Source organism: Panthera onca, chromosome B3 (assembly GCF_046562875.1).
Source record: "Panthera onca isolate mPanOnc1 chromosome B3, mPanOnc1 haplotype 2, whole genome shotgun sequence".
In the NCBI taxonomy this organism is placed as follows: Eukaryota; Metazoa; Chordata; class Mammalia; order Carnivora; family Felidae; genus Panthera; species Panthera onca.
This window is the reverse complement of record NC_138344.1, coordinates 117,672,705-117,697,742: the sequence shown is the minus strand read 5'-3', so window position 1 is coordinate 117,697,742 and position 25,038 is coordinate 117,672,705. Positions and strand designations below refer to the sequence as shown.

At 39.3% G+C, this 25,038-nt stretch overlaps 1 protein-coding gene across 2 annotated transcripts in view; it reads right to left on the bottom strand.

The window, feature by feature from the left end:
• The window catches only part of PSEN1 (presenilin 1), a 73,237-nt gene that overhangs the window by 9,760 nt on the left and 38,439 nt on the right, over nt 1-25,038 (bottom strand). For both annotated transcript variants that reach the window (XM_060617342.3, XM_060617344.3), the window contains exons 6-10: nt 19,034-19,101; nt 17,487-17,707; nt 12,532-12,630; nt 3,458-3,544; nt 520-693 (exon numbers count right to left, since the gene is read on the bottom strand). In XM_060617342.3, coding sequence (XP_060473325.1) covers nt 520-693; nt 3,458-3,544; nt 12,532-12,630; nt 17,487-17,707; nt 19,034-19,101 — 649 coding nt within the window. The remainder of the gene's footprint in view (nt 1-519; nt 694-3,457; nt 3,545-12,531; nt 12,631-17,486; nt 17,708-19,033; nt 19,102-25,038) is intronic.

The window sequence follows — 25,038 nt, the reverse complement described above, 5'->3', positions numbered from 1 at the left end:
TACTGGCTGATAATGTTCCCCAAGAAACCCCAACTGCTAACCTAAGTCTAAGTGACAACATATCTTAGACACTGAACAAATGCTTGCATTTCTCCCAATAACCAAAATCCTTTACAGTGCTTGCCAGCAAAGGGAATAATGATGTAAAAGGTTGAAACATTCAAACTCACAGGTCTCTACACAGCAAAGAGGAAATATATTAATGAAATTTTTGTACATAAATATTGTAGTCATGAGTCTTACTGGAATAATAATTTCCAAAAAATCTTTTATCTTTTAAAACAAATGCCAAAGTTCAGGCTGTAAAAGGCCATTTCCAAAAATCTGAGGGGCAGAATTTGGCCCATTAACAAATGTAACTATGAGAAAAGCAACAACTATTAATATTTCCCACTAAATGCTATACTCTGTTATTCAGAATTAGACTGTACCATTCTTGATCCATTTTATTTTTGAGGAGTTTGGTAATGTAGCACCTAAAGGAACTCAGGACTTTTCAACATAGAGTAACACACATACTTTCTTCTGGGTCCTCACTGGCTAGGATGCTGCTGGAAAGTTCCTGCACAGCAGCTCGTGACTCAGTCGTGGAGTGATGAGGCCCTAGGCGGTTGTCCCTCTGGGCTTCCCACTCTTCACTGAAGCCACCATCATCGCTCTCTGTCACAGGGTCTTGGGACTCACCTTCTGTGCCTTCAAGAGAAAGTGGAAATTACAGCTCTGTAATACTTAGAAAAAAATGTTAATCCCTTTAAGAAAACTACACGGAAACAGTAACTACCCGACTGTCACTGCAACTAGGTTAGCTGGCTCCTAAACCACAAATCACAAGCTCACAATCACAAATCACAAATCACAAGTACCTGGAGGTTGCCTACCCGATAGTCATTTCTCTCCTTGTTTCCTGAAGGCAGAGTCCGGATTTGTTTGGGTTTCCACCTATCCTGCACATGACTCTTCCCAATGACAGTTCTAAGGCTGAGGCTGGTACTAGCCAATGTGTGTTGAGGCCAAGTCTGCTCTGAATTTGGGAGGAAGTTTTTCTCACTCTTTTGAGACTCAAGGAAGAAACAAACAGCCCCTTTCCAACCCTGGATGATGTCTTATCTGGATAAAATGCCTGGAACTGCAGTTGCCATCTTCTGACCATGAGAAGCAGTAGACTGAGGACCAAGATTGTATCTAAAGATGACGGAACCAGAAGAAGGAAAGAACCTGGGCCCTTGATGATATCAACGAACCATAAACTTCCCCAACCCCACAAATGACTACACCTTAGGACTCAACTCTAAGTTAACACAAGAGAGAACATAACTCTTCTTTGTTTAAAGCAACAAAGATCTGATCTCGGCTGCCCAAAGCTTCCTAAATGATGGCGCTCACCAGTGGCTTCAGTGGCCAGGATAAAAAGCATACCATTATGGGAGGTGGGGTGAGGTAGGAAAGTGGGGGTGAATTTTTTTTATGGGCCAGTCATTTTGTTACGATGATCAATCTTACTGAAAACTGTGAGCATAATATGAAAGTCCTGAGAAACTTCCATACATTAAAAGTAATTAAAATGCATGTGAAGTTGATAATACCTTTTCTCTCCTTTATTATTATTTCTAATAAAGGTAAAACATGCTCATAGCAGAGGGAGGTTTACCATGAACAAGTAAAGCTTGCATCCTTCAGGCCTCTCAATTGCATGGAATTCTTCTGGGAGGGGCCAGAGCAATTCTGTATTTGTAATTTGTATTCTTTTTCTTAACCAGGTCTTCACAAAACCTGAATCTTCTATGGTTTGGAGTTTACATAATCATATAAACATAAGCTAAGCATAAGCTTTATAAATAAAAACTGCACTGCCTGCTCTGCCCCATCCCTCCTCACTCCTACTTCCAAACCTTCAGACATCCCCCTTGGGAGCCCTGTGTCTTTTTGTTCCAATGTAACTTCTAGTTCTTCTAACACAGTGGTTTTTAGCGAGGGGGTAGCACCTCCCTTCCAGGGGGTGTTTGAAGAACCAGGATGGAGGCCTTTTTGGTTACTGCAACACCTCAAAGCCACTATTAGCATTTAGTGAGTGGGGGACCAGGAATGCTAAATATCCTGCAGTGAGGGGAAGTCCCACACAATGAAGAATTGCCCACCCAAAATACCACAGCACTCCCGCTGAGGAGCTCTGAAGTTCAGCCAGGTCCTTCTAACTACAAGGCCTCTCCCCATGTCTCCTCTTCTAGAAAGTTCTTCAAAACTTCAGCTGGTTCATCACCTACTGTCACTTCCTCAGGGAAGCCTTCCTGATTTTCCAGAGTAAAGGAAATTCCTCTTCTATAAACTTTCATAGCAACTTATACATCTCCTTTGTAGGCTGATCACAAGTGTATGAATTATTTGTGGAATTAGTTGGTGAACATCTGTATCTCTCCAAATAGGTTAGAAGCTCCACAGGGACAAGGTATCTTGTTCAGGGCTGTACCCCAGTGCCCAGCAAAATACCAGGCACACAGGAGCTCAATCACTATTTGTTAGAAGAATAAAATCTTGATGTACCAAAACCACATTCATACTCACATACATAACTCATAGATAACTATCTTTTAATTTTCTTTAGTTTCACACAGGTTAACATAATAACTGGCCTTGTAACAACTGTTTCCAACATATTTCCTACTTCTCTACCAGGACTGCTGTGGGGTTCCCAGGGGACAGTGCCCTCCTTGCAGTCACCCTAGCACCAACTCGGCAGATCTCCTGGCTCCATAAAACCCCAACTTCCCTTTTGCTGACAAACAGTAACTCGATTAAGGCCCTTTTTTCTTCTCTCACCAATCTTTACTCTGCCTGTTTTTCAGCTTCCTCATAAGGTTAGCTCTTTTTGTTTTAAAAATAACTTTCCTTTCTTCTTGACTATTTATGGTGTGCTATTATTCCAGTTCTCTCCACCAACTCCTACCTTATGTTCTCCTTAACATCTTCGGTAGTACCCACAGAGGCCTTTTGATCTCCTACCCTGGATCATTACTTTTATTCTCCTCCAGAAAGTCCTGTCCACCTGGAATATTTTATCTTCTTGGTATAAACATGATTGCATCTCAAGTCAAATTATACTTAAATTACCCTGGCCATATCAGATAAGAGGCTCTCATTTTTACAGGTTTCGAGACCAAGATTATTTTTCCTTTTTTAAATCATAGCCTCAATTTGAACCTTTCCATACTGGTATTAAGGGCACTGAATGGCAGAGGTTCTTCACCTAGGGTGCCTTGGGTGTGCAGTTGGGTTTAGAGTGTCTGAACTCCTTAAATATTTATCTGTATTTACTGGATATTACCACAGCTTTCAGGAGGTGCTCAAGAGTCCATGACCAAAGACAGAGGTTAAAATCATTGCTTCTTAGCTCACTGTCAGCCAATATAACAGGACAATGACCCAGAAAAAAACAGGAAATTACCAAACAAAAGTCACCTACTTTGTGCGTTACAATTGGAGTTTTTGGATACCTTCCTTTGGGCTTCTGGGTCTCCTTCTGCCATATTCACCAACCACACCATTGTTGCTGTTGGGAAAGATAAAAGTCCAGGTAAGAACTTTAAACACAGAAAGTATGTGACTAGAGAACAGGCCATTATCTTCCTACACAAATCACCAATCTTCTTAATGTTGCCTTAAGTATCTTTAACAATCAGAAATAAATGCATATTAAAAACCATAAAAGGTTTCGATTTGGACAGATTAAAGAAAAAATCCTAAAATTGAGCATTTACTCTAGCTTCCCAACTGCAGCTGCTATTGTAAAACAGTTCCTCATTATTTCCAGTCCCTGCAAAGTAACCAGAGAGAAAACTGTTCAGGCCAGTCAGACTCAAGCTGGACTAGCTGAATTTCCTAAAACAGTGTGAAATCACTGATGAGAATTACTTACTGGAACTAAATCAGAGAACAAACCAGGGCTCACAAAAGCATCAGATGATCATGATGATTCTAAGGATGACTGAATAAGTTTCTTTCACATTATGCTTCACTTCTGGATTTTTCATAATGCTAAACTACATGATATACAAGTATTAAAAAAAGGTTAAAAGCAACAAACATAAAGGGGATAGTCAACTGGCTTATTCTATGTCCCTTCCATAAAAATAACATATATATCTATATAGATCTAGGTATATACACACATCTCTGTCACATTTTAGTTAAAGGACAACATGAATACTTTAAAATGGTGCTTCTCCTATATTGCAGGTGGTTAAAAAATGGTATAGCTCCTACATAGCTCCTGTTGAAAGAGAATTTGGTAACCACTAATAAAACTGTATGTGCCAAAAAAAAATGAAATCTTGCCAGTTGCAACATGGACGAACCTAGATGTTTATGCTACTACACTAAAATAAATCAATAAACAAAACAAAACAGAAGCAAATCCATAAATACAGAGAACAAACTGGTGGTTGCCAGAGGGGAGGGTGGACGGGGGATGGGCAAAACAGGTGAAGGGTATTAAGAGGTACAAGCTTTGAGTCATAAAATAAGTCATATGGATGTAAAGTACAGCATAGGGAATAGGTCAGTAATATAAGAACTTTGTAAGGTGACAGATGGTAACTATACTTACCACTGTGAGCATTTCATAATGTGCATAAATGCTGAATCACATCTGAAACTACTATAATATTATATGTCAACTATACTTCAATTAAAAAAAAAAAACTACCTGTGCATTAACCCTTTTATTCAGGAATACCACTTTTGGGAAGTATCCCCAAAATACACTAACAATAATACAAAAATACTTATAAACATGTGCATATAGGGCTATAGCAGAAACCAAATGCTAGCAGCAACCTGAGTCTAATCTATGGTCACAGTAAGCAATTTTAAATAAGACACTTGGCATCTATGAATTTCTGGCTTGTTATCACTGATTTTATAATTATATCCATATATAATTATATCCATGTTCCTAATACCCTTAGGCTTTTTGAATAACTTATGAAACAAATACACAACCAAAGAAGCTGAAAATTCTTTTTTTTTTTTACCTTTTTAAAATGTTTATTTATTTATTTTATTTATTTAAGATTTATTTTTGAGAGAGACAGAGACAGAATGCGAGTGAGTTAGGGGCAGAGAGAGAGGGAGACACAGAATCTGAAGCAGGCTCCAGGCTCGGAGCTGTCAGCACAAGAGCCCGACGGCAGGCTCGAACTCATGAGCTGAGCCAAACTCATGACCTGAGCCAAAGTCGGACACTCAACCGACTGAGCCACCTGTTTAATAAACAGGTGTCCCTGTTTATTTATTTTTGAGAGACAGACACAGAGCATGAGCAGGGGAGGGGCAGAGAGAGAGGGAGACACAGAATCCAAAGCAGGCCCAAGGCCCCAAGGTGTCAGCACAGAGCCGATGCAGGGCTCAAACCCACAAGCCAGGAGATCATGACCTGAGCCGAAGTCGGATGCTCAACCGACTGAGCCACCCAGGTGCCCCTAGAAGCTGAAAATTCTATAACAGCTACGCTTTCTTGTTCACCGAGGCTTCAGGATTTTAAGGTCAAACAAGTTTCATTATATGATAACCCAACTAAGTGGTCAAAGTCAACATAATCCAGCTATGCCATCCATACACTGTTAAATTCAAACCCAAAGAAGAGAAACTCTGTATAAGGCTTATGAATTTCTGTAGCCTTCTTGGCAATGAAGTATTTATTTGATTTTCTCTATGCAAGTATGAAAAAATATAACAAGAAACTCTTTTGTTTTAACATTTAATAGTACCATGGAGGGGCGCCTGGGTGACTCAATTAAGCATCCAACTTCGGCTCAGGTCATGATCTCACGGTTCGTGAGATCAAGCCCCACATTGCGCTCTATGCTAACAGCTTGGAGCTGGAGCCAGCTTTGGATCCTGTATCTCCCTCTCTCTCTGCCCCTCTCCCACTTGCACTGTCTCTCTCTCTCAAAAAGTAAACATTAAAAAAAAAATTAATAGTACCATGGAAATCAGGCGTCAGCAAACTTTTTCTATAAAGAGCCAAATAATAAATGTTTTGGGCTTATGGGTCATATCTAGTCTCTGTCACATACTCTTCTCTTTTCTTTTCTTTTTTATTAAAACTGTAAAAACCACTCTTGGCATACAGGCTGTACAAAAACAGGTTGTGGGCCAGATTTGGCTACAGGCAGTAATTTGCTAACCACTGATGTAACTTATCATGAACAGAATATGTAGTTGTTGAATGAATATTACTAAAATAATATCTAAAAACCCACTTCTGAATCTTTTAACACCAAACATCTCAGATTAGAAAAATATGCAATTTTAAAAATTAACATAATCTAAACTCCCCCAAACTGATATGAAATCAAAGAAATGCTTTGAATGAAATGATCTACCCTCAAGGAACTATTAGCCTCAGTTTTTGATAAGCTACCAGAGTAGACCACCTCTACTAGGGAAGAATGATTTAGTTCCAAAGCCAGGTGTACATTTTTCCTGTCAGAATGATGGAAACAGAAAACAAAAAAATGCCGCTCACATTTTGTGAGGATAAGATGCTTTTGCAAACCAAATATCATTAACTGGGGAAGAGTATAGAAATGCAAAAAAGGATTGCTTTTTTTAAAATTATTTTCTTAATGTTTTTTATTTTGGGGTGGGGAGGGACAGAGAGAAAGGGAGACAGAGAATCCCAAGCAGCTTCCAAGCTGCCAGTGCAGCCTGAGATTGATGCAGGACTCAATCTCACAAACCGTGAGATCATGACTTGAGCCAAAATCAAGAGTCAGATGCTTAACCAACTGAACCACCCAAGCAGCCCCAAAGGACAGCATTTTTAAAGAGCAAATAGTAGGGGAGCCTGAATGGTTCAATTGGTTAACTCAGGTCATGATCTCACGGTCTGTGGGTTTAAGCCTGCATCAGGCCCTGGGCTGACAGCTTGAAGCCTGGATCCTGCTTCGGATTGTGTGTCTCCCCCCTCTCTCTCTGACCCTCCTTCACTCATACTCTAATATAAAACAACAAATATTAAAAAAAAAAAAAAAAAAAAAAAAAGCCCTCTCAAACTCAGTGATTTATAAAATCCTCATGACAGATTTAGTATTTCATGAGAACAGATGCTTTCTTGGACCTGTCTGATATACACAGAAGGTAAAGGTTTATGCTTAATGTTTTTCCACATATGCTGAATTACTGTTAAAATACCTTAGAATGTCAAATGTTATGCAGACTTGAGTTTTTAAAAATGTGACATGCAAATGATATTTTAAAACAACAAAGTAAATGCTTATTTGCTGTATAAAATCAGTATGTATGTTTAATGTTGTGGCAAACTGAAAAACCACTGCCAATTCTTCACCCCTCCTGCACCCATGCTCGTGCCATGGCTACTGTGAACGGCATGTCCTTCTCCTCCTCTTCCTGACCTGGGGCTCAGCTATGTGGTTTGCTTCAACCAATGACATATGGAAGGGGTGATGGCATGCTAACATCGAGCCTAGGCCTTCAAAGGCCTTGCTGCTGCTCTGTCGTTCCTCTAGCCAGTAAGAACAGGTCTTCGAGGAGCCCACTGCTGGAAGAAAGGGAGCATGTGGAGCTGGGCTAGAACAGCCAACTCAGTCAGATCAGCTCAGTGAATCAAACCACCTGCAGATATGGGGGGGGCGGGGCGGTGATAAGTGACTCGTATTTTTAAGGCACTGAGTTTTAAAGTTTTAAGGTTTCAGTTTTAAACCACCTTAAATGTGTCACCACATTATTGTGACAGAAGCTAACAGTAGACAGAACAGTAAAACAACGTAAAATTATGAAAACACAAATAATAATTTAAAAACTCAAAATCCCTCCCCTTTGACATCCATAATTAACTTTTTAAAAAACACAAGGGACAATTAAAACTCTACAAGTGGAGAAAGGTATAAAGAAAAATATAAAAGCTACCAAATCTCTAAATCCCACTTCTCAGAGGTAAACACTACTAGCCTTTTGTCAGTTTTTAAAAAGTATTATCAGGATTGCATGTATACAGACATCCATAGACAGTCCCTTTCCCCTACTCCTCCCACAGGACACTGCATTACTGCTTTCAATCTTGCTTTCTGTTTTTAGTATGTCATCTTTAACATTAAAAAAAAAAAAAAACACCACAACTGGACATATACAGAGCTACTGCATTTTTTTTTTTTTTTTTTTTTTTTTTTTTTTTGAGAGAGAGTGAAAGCGAGTGAGCATGCTAACAGGAGAGGGGCTAAGAGAGAGAGGGAGAGAGAATCTCAAGCAGGCTCCAAGCCCCAGCACAGAGCCCAACTTGGGCTCGATCTCACAACCGTGAGATCATGATCTGAGCCGGAATCACGAGTCAGATGCTTAACTGACTGAGCCACCCAGGCGCCCCACTGCCTCATTCTTTTTAATGGCTGTACAATTATCTATTTTATGATTGTACCATAATTATTTGCAAGTGTTCCCTTTGATGGATACTTAGGTTACTTCTAACCAGCATTCATTATTAACATTTGGTGGAACATTCTGTATGCACAAATATAAAAAACATAAATGGATTTTTATTTCCAGGAATAACGCATAAGAAGCTCACACCCAAATGTGATTAAGAGTAAAATGTTCAAAACGTCATCTGTTCTTTTCTGCTAAAAAACACAGGAAGCAGATGATAATAAATTTATACTGGAGAAAGAGTAACACAACGATCCTTGCATTCCAGACAATGGGTTTCTTAACACTTTATCAGACTTCTCTAGCTACAAGCACAGTCCCCACCTTTCCACCTCCCGCAAATGACCTCACATCGAGTTCACAAGAAGATTAAGGTCAACTAACACGTGCTCTCAACTTTACCTGTATCTTTCACTATGTCTCACTACCCTCTGCATTTCCGTCTTCCTTTTTTCCTTTTTTCCAGGTCTTTCCCTGTTCTCATCTAATTCCTCTTCCTGAACTCCTAGAGCAATTTCTACCTGCTTTGTTGATAACCTTGTTCCATTAATCATTCCTTCTTGCTGGTCGTTTCAAAGGCTTTCTCCACAGGCTCCTTCCTCTCAACCTTAGAAACACAGTTACATCTTCTGTGTCCTGCCAACACCTTTCCTCAGACCTGCTCTCCTCTCAAGTCACCACTGCCCTGGCTATGAGACAGGAATCTGCAGCAGTAGGTACTGTCCCAACCTTCCTGCACCACCCATTCTCTGGCCACACCGTCAATTCCACTGCCAGGATCAGCAACAGCAAAACAGACACGCTTCCTTCCCTTAGGAGCTATTGCCTCTGGTCCTACAACTCTACTGAAATGCTCTCTTAATTGCCACTGAAGATGTCCAAGGCACCCAAATCTATATGGTTTATTTAGTCCTCATTATCTTTGGCTTCTTTGTAGCATTTGACATTCTCTCCTTAAAATTGCTTTTCTAATAACCCAACAGAATAATAGGCAAGAAAAAAAAAAGCCTACAAGGATATGTATCATATTGATTATAGGGGTAACTGCTAGTAAGGTATTATGATTGGGGATGATAGTTACAGTGAAATTTTGCTTTATCTACAATATTTAATATTTTCCAGCATAATCAGTTGCACAATTAAAACTTTTGAAAACATGTAAAACAATACTATACCCAGTCACAAAATAAGAAATATATATAGCTAAGAAAAACATGAAAAAAGGTCCAAATAATCACTAATAGTTATTAGTTAATAACCCAAGATGCAAAATAAATAAGAGGTTATTTTTTGCCTATTTGTTTCACTCACACATAATAATGAAGGTATAACGAAACTGGTACTTTAACACTACTAAAGGAAATATAAACGGGTATAGCCTTTTTAGGAGGCAATTTGGATCTATCAAAATTTAAAGGCATACATCTTTTGACTTAGCAATTCCATTTAAAAAAAAATTTTTTTTGACGTTTATTTTTGAGACAGAAAGAGAGAGTGCGCGCACATGAGGGGGGAGGGGCAGAGAGAGAGGGTGTAAGGGTTAAATTGTAGTGTAGGGCTAACTCGTAGCTTGAAAAATAACAGCTTTGTTCTGACACTGAAGGTCAAGAGATAACAGCCTTGCTTTACTCTTGTAAATTATGCTTCGTACTCTTGTAAATCAGGCTTTACCAATGAAGGAAACAAAAGCTCAAAGAAAAGAGCATCAGAGGCAAGGTCAAGGAGATCCACTGGTTGCAACTTAGCAGAAGAAAGTCTAAAATAATCACCTCATCTGGGAACTGTTTCTAACTCATCTGGGAACTGTTTCTAACTCATCTGGGAACTGTTTCTGTGTTCTATTCCCAGGTAATGACAAAACTATGTGATCGGCTTTAAAAATTCTGTACCCCGGCTGTTTGGGGCCGCACTCTGATCAAGAGTGTTGGTCCCGATCGGACAGCCTTACCTCTCATTGCAATAAACTTTGTTGTGACTGTCACTGGTGCCCGTAGCATTCTGTTTCAGGAGTCGTATGGATGCAACAAGGGAGACGCAGAATCTGAAGCAGGCTCCAGGCTCTGAGCTGTCAGCACAGAGCCCAATGTGGGGCTGAACTCACAAACTGTGAGATCATAACCTGAGCCAAAGTCGGATGCTTACCCGACTGAGCCACCCCAGCGCCGCAGCAATTCCATTTTTAAGAACGCATCTTACAAAAATATTCACAAAAATGTATGCTCTCTGCAAGCACTGTTTGTGACAGAAAAGAAATGGAAATGATCTACAGGTCTACCAATAAGGACACCTTTTTCTGAGCATCTATGTAAGAGAATACTATGTAGCCACTTCACATACTGACAAGGAAAACAAGTCCTGATACTCGTTTTTGAAGTGGAATGTCCTGGCTATCCCAATTGTCTGGTATTTTCCTCTCTTTAATTGTTGTCTCTTCATTTTCTCCCTCTCTAAACACAGGAGTTGACAAAGTTCTCTCCTTGACAACCTCTCCTCATCCACTTCTGTCTGAACCACTCATCCACTCCCAAAGCTTCAACTACCACCGCCACAATGACCCTTTCAGTTCTGCACTTCTAATGTCAACCCTTCCCCAAGAACTAGCACTTTGCTTCTACACTTCTGGGGGAAATTTCTCCCTGGATGACTCAGAGGTCCCATCAACTAAATAAGGTATGTGCCCAGACAAAACTAAACATTCCTCAAACAAGAGAAATGTTTCATCATCACCTTTCCTTCAGGCTTAAGACTTCTCTCATCGGTTGCTAGGAATTACCTACTAATTCTACCTCCAAAACCTCGTCAGTCCTCTCCCTTGACTGCCATTCCCAACACCAAAATTCAGACCTTCATCATCTCCCACCTAAATTACAGCATTATCTGCTTAGTTATGCTTCCCATTACCTCAGTTTTCACTGCCCCCAATTCATCTTGCACAATGCTGCAAGCTTATAAAGCCACAGCTCTGATCACATTTCTCTTGTGCTCAAGAACCTTTGTGATTCCCCAGTGATCACATACAGATATCTAAGCCAGACACACAAAGCTATCCTTGATCTTGCCCTAATCTGCCTTCTTGCCCTAATCTGCCTTTCCAATTTGTACTCCGTGTTCTAGTCAATCTGAACATCTGAAATCTGATAAAGATGCCCCATTCTTATGTCTCAAAGACAGTCTTGTGATAAACCCCCTTATGGAATCAACTCTTCCATCTGTGTTTGCAGAAATCCTACCATCCTTAAAAGGTTCAATCAATCCAAATGCTATCACATCCATGAAGCCTTCCTGATCTCCCAGCCAGGTTTTTCCCTCTTCGAATTCTCTTGACACTTTGTGCCACTTCTGGATCAGGTAAGAACGCTTTGGATGTTGCTTATTTATACACTCTAAACTGTAAGCAAAGGAGCTTTAAGGAAGGCAAGGTATCTTAAACATCTTTATGTCCCCCACAGTGCTCTGGCAGATTTGGTCAAAGCCCAAATGCTTATGTACCAAATGATTAGGAAGAATATGACCCCAAAATAACAACAAGAGGGGCAGATTGTGAAGGAACAGTACCATTCTTTCAATGAATTAGGGCAAGCTTCACTGGCAGTTAAGTGTACATAACAAATGCTCATTCTTGACATACGAGACTTTAAATGAGAACACTGGCTCCCCATTCTCTAAATAGTTCATCTTCTCTAAGTTTATTTATTTTTGAGAAAGAGAGGGTGAGCTGGGGAGGGGTGGGGAGAGAAAAGAGAGAATCACAAACAGGCTCTGCACCATCAGCATGGAGCTCGATGCAGGACTCAAACTCACGAACCATGAAATCATGACCTGAGCTGAAATCAAGAATCGGATGCTTAACTGACTGTGCCATCCAGGCACCCCTATTTCTTCTAGTTCTGTATCTATTGAAAACTGTCTTGAACTAGGTTCAAGTGGAAGACAATAGTTACCAAGGAAACAGGAATGTGTAGAAGTTCCCTTAATGTTATCTATGCTTTTAAAATGAGAAAAAGTACGATGATAACGACCACAACCACTTGTGTTTGAGTTCCTATAAATTCTAAGCTGATTACTAACTTAACATTATTCCAAAATACTTACAGGAGTAAATGAGAGCTGGAAAGAGAGTTTCATTTCTTTCCTGAGCTGTTTCAACCAGCATACGAAGTGGGCCTTTTGGACACAAAACAGCCACTAAATCTAGAAAGAGAAAAAAAAATGATTTTTAATCTGGAAAAATACATCAGCACAACTTGTAAATGGGTCTGCTAGGGAGGAATTAACCAAGGGAAAAGGGGTAATGTCTTATTTAGAGGGGAAGATGCTGAATGAATATGAAATAAACAGCAGGTAAACTGGTGGGGGGGGGAAGGGACAACCTAAACAAGATACACAAAACCACACAGAAGATCCACGTAAATTTCATTTTGGTTTTGCCTGCTAGTTGGTTAACAGTGTATCATTACTGAGTTCTAGGAACACCTCTTCCCAGTTTGAAGAAAAGAGGCAGAGATAATGACAAGTTCTTATTTCTGCTTATTGGAATTTCCGATCTCCAATAAGCAGAAACAAAGACAAGCCATTTCCAAACAAATCTTATCAGGAGCCACAGATGGAAGCTTTACACTGAGAGGAATTTAATAGAGGGGATTACTCCATTTTTCAAAATATGGAGAGTAAAAGATTCATTCCCTCTCCTTTTTAAAAACAGTGTAGGTACTACTTAGGGATACTTGAAGTAAGAGGGAAGTAAATTTAAACAAAACAAAATAATAAATCTTTGCGTGAGAAACTTTAGTATTTCTTTTGTTCTCCTGTCAAAAGCATTTCACAATATGCAAGCCTCAGAATGCATGTGGAGCTGAAAAGTGGCCTATTTCATAAAAATAGCAACTCAGAGAGGAGGAGATTTGCCTCAGCTATTTTTAATTCTATCTCTTTCCATCAACTGCAATTTTTCTTACATTTTCTGTGCCATAAAAATTCAAAACACAGAAGTACAGAAAATTTCAAATATTTAACACTATTAAAATGGGTAGCTACATTTGTCAAGGAAGACTTGACAGCTTGTGTTGACACTGTCATCATTCAGATGCATTTAAGTAAAAAAACCCCTCACACCTGCAAGTGGTCATGTCTCCTTTTATACTACTACCACTAATATACTAAAGCACACAAAGAATTCTCAGCTCTCACTGCTTCCACTTTGATTTGTTTTGAATGACAAAAGGGAAATTTGCCGTGCTCTGTAATAATGAGATTTTCAACCTGTTTGAAAGGGCTGTGTCCTGTAACTATCTCGGTTTTATGACATGCTGCCCCTTACAGAATCGCTAAATGATAAACTCCCTTATTTTTAGAACAATTAAAGTGACTTAATTTTGTTTAAGAATTTTTAGAACCTGTGTGACAAATTAAAAAATCTTCAGACCTTATAAAAAGGGAGTTGAGAATCACTACTCTAAACGATGGATACAATCTCTTAAAGGAACTCAAAGCTCTGTAGAAATAATTTGTATCATGTATGGTAGAAAGAGGGGTAAATGGGAGAAATAATGTAACACAGTAGAAAGCATACTGGACTTGGGATTCAGATTCTAGATCAAACAGTGTAAGCCTGGGCAAATACGTTACTTCTCTAAACTTCAGGTTTGTTAGCAGTAAACAGGAATTATTGCCTTGATTATGGGATTTTGTATTTTGAAAAATAACAGCTAACATTTACTGATACTGTTCTAAATGTATTATATGTATTTTTTCATTTACTTTTCACAATAACTAAGATTTAGGGGTTGAGCATTGTGATTAATAACAGACGGCCAATAACTGATAGGAGAGGAGCCTGGTTCTGAACCGAAGGCAGCTGCCTCCATAAGTGGCACTCTTTGTTTTTGGACATAAAAAATAGCACCAGACTCATTATTACAATTCACCTGTAATGTCTACTGATAGAAAATGCCACGTTCCATTTAATTAAATTTTAACTTGCTTGTGTATGTCACAACGGTGCTCTGTGAGGCCTGTAGCCTGGGGCTGGTAGGGATGGTGAAAGTCCCACTGAAACCCTTGTTCAAGAGCCCAGCATTGTGTACTTTTACAGGTGAGATAGTCACTATTAACAATGTCTGGAACTCCACCGTGGATCAAGTGAGGCCTAGACTGTGGCTTTAATTTGTACAGAGACATGTGTAACCTTGATATATATTCTGGTTAGCTGTGAGGCCAGAGATTCTCACAGTTATTTTCCTTAAAGAGGAAAACCTTGGATAAGTAATTGCTGTTGCTACCATTGGTGGAACCAGATGACTACACCATTGGCAATGGCCCAGGCGTCTGTAAAAATGCAGAGATGAAGTCACTTGTTGGCTAGGATAAGATGATTGGCTAAAGTTCAGCTAATTTTGCTGACCTCTGGATCCCACTCTCTGATCAAGGATGTCTGGGTTAGGGAACGAAAAGAAGGAGCTCTTTAGTAAGTTTCATCACGTGTAACTTTGATGCTGTCCATAAGGTGTACAAACTCCCACTGCCGTCCACTCGTTTGTTTCCAAAGGGCTTCCCGGGTAGCCACAGGTCTGAGAGAGGGGTGACCTTTTCTAGCACCCTGTCAACCAGCAGGGGACTAAGGATAGAAGGGGCCACCTCTCTTGTAGGTGCAATGCTCCAGAAGGCCCAGACTTGGCTCTATCCTGTAGGTAACATTTCTGTCTTAGCAGGGAGGCCCTGGTAGTTGTCTTGAACTTGCAAAATGCTGCCTCCATGACACACAGAAAGATATGGAGCTCCACAGGTTCAGGGCCTGTGAAAAACTTTTGTTTCCAGGAGAGCTCAATATGTACTCTCCAACTTCCACTCTAATGGTATATAGCAGGGGACTGAGGAGGGCAGTTTCTCACACCAGAATCCACGGGCAACTTCTGATCATAAGTGGTCCAGAGATTTCAGGTGTGAAAGGAGGTTGCCAGAGCTGCTACAGTGAATGATTCTCTGGAGGTAAGGAGAGGGGACATTAAGGGAAGTGACTGTTCTATTACAATTTGGAGATTCTTAGAGCCCTTTATTGTAGGAGGCCCCAATTCAAGATGGGCCAATTTGTTATTAACAGTATAAACAGGCTTAAGTAAAATTTGTAAATGAGGGATAGGTTGCCTCCAGATCCCAAAAACGCCTAAAAAAATACGGGGCTTATTTTAACATTGTGGATATAGGGAGGCTCTGTTGCTATTTCTTGACGGTGTCAGAGATGTAGAAGGCCTCAGCGTGGAGTTATTTTCAGGGACTGTATTGTAAGCCCTGGGTAAGTGAATGGGGTAATTGCTGAAACATCAGCAATGTTCTGGTCTCAAGGCTGTCGAACGTGATAGCACAATGAGAACAGAGCCCCCTGATCTCCCAGGAGCCAGTTAGGGAACCAGACCCCTCTAATTGCCTAGCAGTCCTTGAAACTGCACATCTTCCCTACATGCTTTCCCGTAAACACCAGATGTGTGTTTGGTCTACGTCTGGAGGCTCTTTGGGTTTTCCTCCCATGTTTTCACATTCTTTGATGTTTATACCTGGCGAACATGAAATAAAGACTATGTGCAGTTTGGTGCTGCTGCTGTTTCACCGGTAGAGGCAGCCCTGCACATCCACTCAGTCTAAGTGTCTGAGAACTTTCTCTTCAGTGCGCGGCTACACCTCAGCCCACCAAATAATTTTCAAGAATTCAACTGGGGTGGCAAAGCCTTGTACTATGTATAGGCAATGCCCACCCCATTTTTTTTAGCTCCTTTGTGAATATCTGTATATCTCCAATGAGTATGTCAAATGAATCTCTTCAGAGGATAATATCATCAGTGTGATGTTGTATCTGTGCTCCTGGAGAAAGCTGGATGTGGTTAAGATCTAGACAACAAAAATAATACGCAACGGTTGCACTGCTGAAGAATTCCATGAGCAGCTAGGTAAAGATCTAGCATGTGTCCCTTTGAAGGTGAAAGCAAACTGCAGCTGTTGAAAAGGCACTGAAGAACATATTAGTAAAATCTCTGCAAAGTATTTACCAGCTGCTGATTAGATGGGGGCCAGAACTGGCCAGAACACAGCTATGCAATAATAGATGAGTACTCTGCAAACCATCAAGTACTGTACAACCTAAGATCATCATGAAAAGCACAGACAATATATGACTTCTATAGTTCTAGGACTGACTGCTCAAATATGAGAACAGAACCAAATTAATTCTATTTCCACAGACTTTTTCTTTATTAATCAAGTGGGGATGGTTAGGATTCCTACTACAGGTCACCTAACATTTTAATAAGCATCTGAATAGCAATAAAAGAGCACTGTCTAATTATAATCAGAGACCACATCCTGACCTCTGAAAATGGATCTCTTTTTGGCTTTCGTGCAGGGCGACAGCTACGAAGTACCTACCTACACAGCTGCTTTTGTTATTCATGGAAGGGCACATTCTGACTGTTCAGCACCCATGTCACACTGGTTGTTCATGAATTTGAATCTCACACTGCCCACATACGTTTTATTTTTAAAAGAATAATTCTACCCAGGTTACCTTATAAGAAGTAGGTAACCTAATTTTGATTTTAAAAACCAACTGAGCATTTTATGTATATAAAGTACTCTGCTAGTGCTTTTCAACATATGTTCTGAACTCTTACAACTCTGGGAAGCATCGTTCCCATTTTCCAAATGAGGAAACAGAAGCTCAAAGAGTTTGAGGCACTTTCCTAATGTCATAAAGATACTCAGTGCTAGAGATGGGACTTAAATCTGAGTCCTATAGACTTCTAACCAGAAGTCTATGGATCCTTCCACTAATCCATCACTGGGTTCAACTGGGGGGCAATCAGAAAACATTTTTAAAGAACTTAACCTCAAAACAATGGAGATCTTTATATGAAAAAGATACTACAGCTAATTACTTATTTACTGAAGAGCTATGGGATGTAACAGTTATCACTTTCCTAAGTCAAGATAACTGGAAAAGGAAGGGAAACACACCAGTGAGGTACTTCTGTGATGAACAAAATGTCAGTCTTGAGTTTTACCATATACTGAAATCACAGCCAAGATGAGCCATGCTGTCCACTCTGGGAGGTACTTGATAAATACCAAGGCCATGAGGGCACTGATCATAATGAGATATGCCTGCTGGAGTCGCAGCGGCCCTTTCCAGTGAATGGCAATCATTCCCACCACACCAAAATTCCAGATCAGGAGTGCAACAGTAATGTAGTCCATGGCAACATTGTAGGTTTTAAACACTTCTCTGAAAAAAATTAAACAGAAATCTAAAAAGATTTATATATAGTAATTTTCATCAAAGCATTGTTTAGAACTATGGTTCCCCCAAATTAGATATTCCTATCTCACCTTCATATTTTCATATCTTATATCAACTGTGCTATTAATAGTTTCCTTTAAATTAGTTCACTTTTCCCCTCAAGTTGAGCTTATTTTTCTTTTTTTTATTAAAAAAAATTTTTTTTTTAAACGTTTATTTATTTTTGAGACAGAGAGAGACAGAGCATGAACGGGGGGAGGGTCAGAGGGAGAGGGAGACACAGAATCAGAAGCAGGCTCCAGGCTCTGAGCTGTCAGCACAGAGCCTGACGCGGGGCTCGAACTCACAGACTGTGAGATCATGACCTGAGCCGAAGTCGGACGCTTAACCGACTGAGCCACCCAGGCACCCCTATTTATAATTCTTTGAAAGAGAGAGAGTGAGCACAAGCAGGGGAGGGACAGAGGGAAGGAGAGAAAGAGAATCTTAAGCAGGCTCCACACCTACCACAGAGCCCCTGACATGGGGCTTGATCTTACAAATATGAGATCGTGACTTGATCTTACAAATATGAGATCGTGACTTGAGCCGAAATCACGAGTCAGGTACTTAACCAGCTGAGCCACTCAGGTGCCCCAAGCTGAGATACTGATTTAGGCTCAGGTCATGATCTCACAGTTCATGAGTTCGAGCCCTGTGTCGGGGTCCGCACCGATGGAACAGAGCCTGCTTGAGATTCTCTCTCTCCCTCTCTCTCTCTGCCCCTCCCCTCCTTGATCTCTCTCTCTCAAAATAAATAAAAATAAACTTTAATATTTAACTAAAATAGATTAATTAAAAAACATGTGGGGCGCCTGGGTGGCTCAGTCAGTTGAGCGTCCGACTTCGGCTCAGATCATGATCCCACAGCTTGTGGGTTCAAGCCCTGCATGGGGCTCTGTGCTGCCGGTTCAGAGCCTGGAGCTGCTCTGCATACTGCGTCTCTCCTCTCTCTGCCCCTCCCCGACTTACGTGCGCTCTCTCTCAAAAATAAATAATGATAATAATAAAATTAAACATGCAAAATAAATCTTATAGCTAGGACATATGATGTTATCAAGAAATTTAGTGTAGCCATTAAAAATATATATATATATATACATAGATATTTTACAATACTAATCAGCCTTATGTATACCAGGTACAGACTATATATAAAAACAATTATAATTTAAGAGTAATTCATCAACAAAGTACGTGGCTTTAAGTCACAGTTATATAGATCAAACAGATTTAATTCCTGAAAAACAGACCAAATATTTCACCACTTACCCCAAGTAAATGAATGAGAAAAAGAACAGCAACAACAGAGATGAAATAATAAGCCAGGCATGGATGACCTAGAAAAGAAAGCAGTTCAATGTAACTGACAGATACCATAACCCTACAAAAAGGCAAATTTCTTACTTCAAAAATAATGTATTATTTCTGTATGTGTTATGCTTTTCAAATGGCAGAACTCAAACTGATTTTGGGATCAGTGCATACTTCTATTAGAACTCTTTGGTGCTGAACTACTGCAGAAGAGAAAATTCAGCAAGACATATAAAGACCTTGTTCCTTTAGAAATATATGAAAATTAAAAAAAATATTTTTTAATGTTTATTTTTGAGAGAGACAGAGTGCAAGTGGGGGAGGGGCAGAGAGAGAGGGAGACACAGAATCTGAAACAGGCTCCAGGCTCTGAACTGTCAGCACAAAGCCCAATGTGGGGCTCAAACCCACGAGCTGCAAGATCATTACCTGAGCCAAAGTCAGACGCTTAACCAACTAAGCCACTCAGGTGCCCCAGAAATAGGTGAAATTTTAAAAAGAATACAGTCTAAAATGAATTATCAATTCATTTGACTTTTGGGGAACCAAAGGTCCACATTTAAACTTTAAAGGAGCAATATTTTCAATGGAAATTTTTTGTGGTATTTCTGAAATAAATAGAAAAAACTGAATACAATAAAATTGAAAATCAGATATTCCATTAGGTGACTTATGTATGCATACATTAACTGTATTAACAAAAATAAGCCTTTAAATTATATAACCATTTGATGAAATACTCAGAATCTAAAATTTCAGTAAGTGTTAGAACACTTTCTATTTTATTTAACATGGTTCATTACTAAGTAGTAATATTACGAATTCTTTGGAACACTTCGAAGTCCATCATTATGCACAATTCATACAGCACTATACAAATATTAGTCACTATTACTCATGTACAGCTTATGAATATGAGAGATAGAATCAGAATTTGACTTTTGTCATCTGTTACACAAGATGAACATTTTAAATGTTAATTTTATGTAATGGGTGTATTCGGGAAAATACGATACAACCCAGGGAGCCTGGAGATTTTAAGAACAGAATGGAGAGGGGCACCTGGGTGGCTCAGTCGGTTGAGCGGCCGACTTCGGCTCAGGTCATGATCTCGCGGTCCGTGAGTTCGAGCCCCGCGTCGGGCTCTGTGCTGACAGCTCAGAGCCTGGAGCCTGCTTCCGATTCTGAGTCTCCCTCTCTCTCTGACCCTCCCCCGTTCATGCTCTGTCTCCCTCTGTCTCAAAAATAAATAAACGTTAAAAAAAAAAAACTAAAAAAAAAAACAAAAAAACAAAAAACAGAATGGAGAAGCACAAAAAAAACTGTCAAGTAATTTCTAACCAAATTGAAATTATTTTGAGGTGGATACACCCATTATATGCTTCAATCTTTCAATGAAGCTTACTGTTTAATGACAGAAGTTACTTAACCAGTAAATTTTCCAAACATGGTCTCTTACCCAGAGTATTATTTTGTCTTCATTAAAAAAAAAAAACTCCCACGCCCACCTCCCAGATCCAGTTGTTCCAATAATCAGGCTCTAAGCTATCAAAATCTAGTTGTGATTAAAATGTATGTTAGTTTTTCTTTCTCTTGTGGTTCTGTTTTGATTAGCCAAGGTGATCTATGATTGTCAATGCCTTTGAAAGATTTCTGCTGCCTCTTTTTCTTTAGAACAACTTTATAAAATGGTACAAATTGGGGAAAAGTCAAAAGAATGGCTTTACATGGAAGCTGGTATTCCTTGGACATCTGAATATTCTAAACTGACTACCTGAATACAACAAACTTAATTTCTAGTGTTCTTTCACAAAAATTTCCCCCAACAATGTATTATAAAAAATTTTTCAAACATACAGCAAAGTTTAAAGAATTTCACAGTGAATATCCACCTACCATTCACATTTTGCTATACTTGCTTTGCAGCATTTCTATCCAGTTCGCCATCTATGAGTCCTTTTTATTTTTAACACATATCAAAGTAAAGTGAAGACACCTATACATTTCCCTCTGAATACTTCAACTTTAGCAAAATATTCTAAAGGGAGCCCTTCCTCTGGTTGGTCTACAGAAAACCCAGTAAAGCTGAAAGAGCAAAAAGAAACCTCCTTGCGGGCTTCCCAGTCCCTCATGCTCCCAAGTCTCAGCTACAGAAATAATCCATTACAAAACTAAAAAGTTATATAAAATATTACAAAACAGAAGAGCTTTAACAAGTGGAAGATGTACGTTGGTACCCCGTATTAAGTGCTGAATTAAAAAGCAGGAGTAAACACTGAATACTAGAAATTCTCATCTTTCTTGAGATAAGCTCTTTGTTTTTTCAGCAAGGGAACACGGGGGCATTATTTTAAGAAAGCATTTATCTGAAAAGAAAAGCAACATATATGCATAATATTGAGAAGATAAACACTAAAAGAAGGAAACAATTCCCACTGATTGGGGACAAAGTTAATTAACTTTTTTTTTTTTTTCAGGTATGTTTTCTGTCTGCATGTATAAAGACCTTTTAACAATATTAGAATCAAGTAATATATAGTTTAATATTCTGCCTTTTAAAAAATTTTTTAGTTTATTTTGAGAGAAAGCGAGCAAGCAAGAGAGGGGTAGAGAGAGAATTCCAAGGAGGCTCCATGCTGTCAGTGCAAAGCCTCCTTGGAATTCTCTCTCTGCCCAATGAGGGGCTCGATCTCATGAACTGTGAGATCATGACCAGAGCTGAAATCAAGAGTCGGATGCTTAACCAACTGAGCTACCCAGGCGCCCCTTAACCTTTTCTTATTTATTTAACCTTTTCTTATTCCCAATTTCTTAGGGAATTACAATTCCCAATTTTTTTTTCAATTGTAATTTATGCTAGGATAAATATCTTAGCATGCACATATTTTCCTGCATTTCAAATTCTTTATTTCAGATATATCATGAAAGCAAAATTATGGAATCAAAGTGTACAGACTCTTATTACTGACTATTGATATATATTGGCTTAGTGACTTCACACACAAAAAAGCCTGTATTAATCTTTACCAAGTCAATAGGTGAAATGTATCAATTTGTTATTCTAATGTTTCTTGTTTTGCTATTGAGGAAACATATATACACATCTCTCTGTTTCTCTCCTGGCCATCTACATTTCCTTTGTAATTCCTGTGGCTTGGGTTTCTAAAAATTTATAGGATGTTCCTAATTTTTTTTTTCTTTTTATAAAGATTTCATTTTTTTAAAAGTAATCTCTACACCCAATGTGGGGCTCAAACTTACAAGCCAGAGGTCAAGGGCCACATGCTCTACCAACCAAGGCAGCCGCCCCTACGTAGGAGCCAGGCGCCCCTACGATGTTCATAATTTTCTTAATAGTTTGAAAGGGCTCTTCATATTGTAAAGATATTAGCCCTTTGTCTGTAATAATGGTTTTTGGTCACTAATGTTATGATTTTCTGAATTATTACCTGAATTCAAAGCCTCTTCTGATGACTAAATAGCACTTGCCCTTTTTCTAGAACATCAGGTGGTAAAACAGGCTTTTTTTTCTCATCTTGCAAAAATCCCTAGGTCAGCTTTCCTGTGCTAAAGGCTCTGAAAGAAAAGAGCCATGCTTCAGTGTAGAACAGCAGGCATCTCCTCTAAACCCTGAACTAGCCAGGCCGGAAATCATGTGCTTTTGGTAAGTTATATAGTTTCATCTATAACCTGATATGTAATAATTAACTGCCTTTTCAGTTTCTACCTTTTTAAAAGTTTGTTTGGTCTTTTAGCTTCTTGTGCTTCTCACAGACATTGCACAACCAACCACTGACATAACAAATCTTCAGGGTTTATTTCCAAACAGGTCCTGGCAAGTTTCTGAATTTCTGACTCAAAAGTTCCTTTTATTTTACTCTAGGAATCAAAGTAAACAACTTGTTCCTATAGAATTGGCTGTGCCTGCTAAGACTTGAACTTAATGTTAAAAAGCAAAACAAAACAACACCCATGAACAAATAAATGTAGAAATGTGGCTGAAAATAAACCCTTGCATACTTTCTGAAAGAGTTACATGAGATGTAACTAAAAGATGCACAGAACTGACCAAAAATGTATCAAGAGAGGTTCGAGGTGCCATGGAGTAAAAGCACACCTACCCTGTCTCTCCTGCCAAGCGCAACCATAAAACTTGGAGAGAATGCATGCAGCTGCTAGGTGAGGACTCTGAAAAGTGAACAGAGTCAGGTGGGCTGGGGGATGAGAAATAAGTTGATCCCTTTTTCCCCTCCAGTACTATCCTCCTCCATCAGAATTCAATGCAGCTCTGACTGGGCATTAGCAAGACAGTGAGAGCACTAGAAGCCTAGTTCTGGAAAGGAACAGGAAAGAGGCCTCCTAACAAAAAAGAGAGTGCAAAAATCTCAATTTTGGGTTTTTCCTTTCACCATTCTCTCACATTCAGCTCTCAAAGAATCCTGTGGGGGTGGCAGTGGGGGTTGCAGGAGCCTACATTTCAGAGTGAGGGGAAGTTTCCTCTGTAACCTGGAGGAGCTGTACTTCCCAGAGAGGGGGGCACGTGGCACGTGTTTCATTTCTCTCTGTCCTCCCACTTCGTGGCCCCATCATTGGTAAAACAAAGCCCTGTCATTGGTAAAATAAAGTCATTTCTAGCTGGAGGAATGGAACAGGGAGGCCAAAAAAACCCAAAAAGCACTAGGGAGATCACAGAAAGGAAGAAGCTTAGGAAAGCAAACTTTTAAAGCTGTTATGAACTTATTGGTCCTTCCTCAAGGTGTACAGGTGTGGTTATGACCCTAAACAGGATACAGACTCCCCATAAAACGCGAAGAAGAAAAGTAGCATGTAATCTAGATAAGAGTCACAAAGTGAGTCCAACAGAGCAGAAACATGGACCTAGTAAGTAAACACTTACATGCAGACAAAGTTATTGTCATGAAGATATTTAAACGGGGAGGAGAATGCTTTGCAGCAAGGGTTTACATCATTCGCTCTTTGGTTTTCTGAGTATTAATGACACTTGCCATCATCATACACACCTGTCTTCCATCTTTTCCACTTGCTAACAATGTCAAGACTACAGATGGCCATCACTTAGGTTAACACTCCCACCCACTCAAACTTTCAACAAGCAAGGTTAAATTCTGCATAATTTTAAAGTTCGTGAACACTGGAAAGGTATTTGATCTTACTAAATACCAGCCAAATGCAAATTAAGGCATTTTGTTTCATCTATAAAAATGAGTACAGAATTTTAAAATTCAATGCTGGTAAATGTAGGGTAAGACATTCTCATTCTCTACTAGTGTTAAGTACAAACTGATACTATCATTTTGAAAAAGGAATTTTGCACACCATAATGGTTAAAAATATGTAGATAATTCATCCCTGAAATTCTGTGTCTAGGATTTTACCCTAAGGAAATAATGTGAAAAACTGAAAAAGCTCCACAAAGACATTCATTGTTTAGAATAGCAAAAAACTGGAAACAACTTAAATGTCCAACATCAGGGAGATTAGGGAAAGTAAATTACAATACGCTCATTGAGTCAAATGTTATGTAGCCTTTAGACATATTTTCTGAGAATTTATAATATGGAAAAATACTTATCCCAAAGTAAAAGTTAAGAAAGGACACATACTGATTATACATTTTATCTTAACCATGTTAAAGAATATACAGAAATAAGTAGAAGGAAATCGAGTAGACTTCAATATTTGGAAAGTTATCATTCATTTCTTTTCTTTGAGAAAGACCCTAAAGGCTCATGACTTATAATAATTTGTGATTTTTCTGAGGCACGCATCTGAAATATGTGCCAGGTGGCAAAAATTCAAGAGTGAATCCCTTAGCTAGCAGGTGAGCTAAGTGGGCAGAGGCTGGGAGTGCTGGGCCTGTGTCTTTTCCGCACAATCTCCCCTGCCCTTATTTCCCAAGGAAAGAACTAGTGCTCCTGCAGGAGAGATAGTAAGGGAATGGA